Source organism: Gekko japonicus, unplaced genomic scaffold (assembly GCF_001447785.1).
Source record: "Gekko japonicus isolate JY-2015 unplaced genomic scaffold, Gekko_japonicus_V1.1 scaffold7658, whole genome shotgun sequence".
NCBI classification, from domain to species: Eukaryota; Metazoa; Chordata; class Lepidosauria; order Squamata; family Gekkonidae; genus Gekko; species Gekko japonicus.
The window spans coordinates 4906-5971 of record NW_015175605.1 but is presented as its reverse complement, the minus strand read 5'-3'; the positions used below and the strand labels follow the sequence as shown (position 1 = coordinate 5971).

The following is a 1066-nucleotide window of genomic DNA, read 5'->3' as shown; positions in this document are numbered from 1 at the left end:
ATCTTTTAAATCACAAACATTCACAGTCGGCGAGGGTTTGTTCAGCTGCAGGGTCAGACGTGTTCCGTCGGCATATTCACTTCGGCTTGGCTAGATGACGTCAGCTTCTCCAGGTCTTGCAGCGCCGCACTGCCACCGCCTGGCCGGAACGGCCCATTACAGGCTTCTCGGAGTCGAAGAGATTTTTGCTGAGCATTCTGGTCGCCGGCTAACACCTCCCCCACCAGGGGGGTCTTTGGTGTGCCCACCCTCTCTAAGGAGTGGTACCCATTTTATCTACTCGCCGAAGCTTTCGAACCGCTGGGTGGACGGCGAGCTAGGGACAAGGCTGATAGCTCACACCAACACGGGGCTAGAACTGACAGCCATACTGTTCAGCTCAGATGTTACTAATCAGAGGATAAATCCTCTGTGCCACCGCTCTAGGACCCCAGGGTAAGCCAAAGGCGCTCTGTTTGCTTTTCTGAGCCCTGTGTTTTCTCTTCCCATATCAGGTCATGTCGACCCAGGAGAAGACGACCTACAGACAGCCCTCCGGGAGACCCAGGAGGAAGCGGGGCTGGACGCCAGCCAGTTCACCGTCCTAGAAGGCTTTAAGAAGGAACTGAACTATACCGTTCGAGGCAAGCCCAAAACGGTCATCTACTGGCTGGCGGAAATGAAAGACAACCACGCGGAGATCCGACTCTCTTCAGAGCACCAGGCCTTTCGCTGGCTGGCCCTCAAGGAGGCCTGTGAGCTCTCTGGGTATCAGGACATGCAGGCCGCAATACGGGAGGCCGATCAGTTTCTCTGTTCCCGGGCGTGAACGCCCTGCAGGGATCAGAGGAGGTGTTTTCGAGGAGACTCGGGCTGCTAATGCCGTGAGAATAAAAAACAGAATGTCAAAAAAATTCAAGTCTCTTCCTACAAAGGTAGCATTGATATGTCCTGCTTCCATTCCACTAGATTCTCAGAGTCAGGCATTTAGCCCAGGGGTCTCCAACGTGGTGCCTACTGCCATCTGTTCTGGTAGCCACATAGGATTTCATGGAATCATAGAGTTGGAAGGCACCTCCAGGGTCAT

At 54.0% G+C, this 1066-nt stretch overlaps 1 protein-coding gene across 1 annotated transcript in view; it reads left to right on the top strand.

The window, feature by feature from the left end:
- NUDT2 (nudix hydrolase 2) overlaps positions 1–860 on the top strand; it is an 8710-nt gene extending 7850 nt beyond the window's left edge. The window contains exon 3 of the mRNA XM_015426050.1: positions 495–860. Coding sequence (XP_015281536.1) covers positions 495–808 — 314 coding nt within the window. The 3' untranslated portion in view covers positions 809–860. The remainder of the gene's footprint in view (positions 1–494) is intronic.
- The last annotated feature ends 206 nt before the right edge of the window (positions 861–1066 follow it).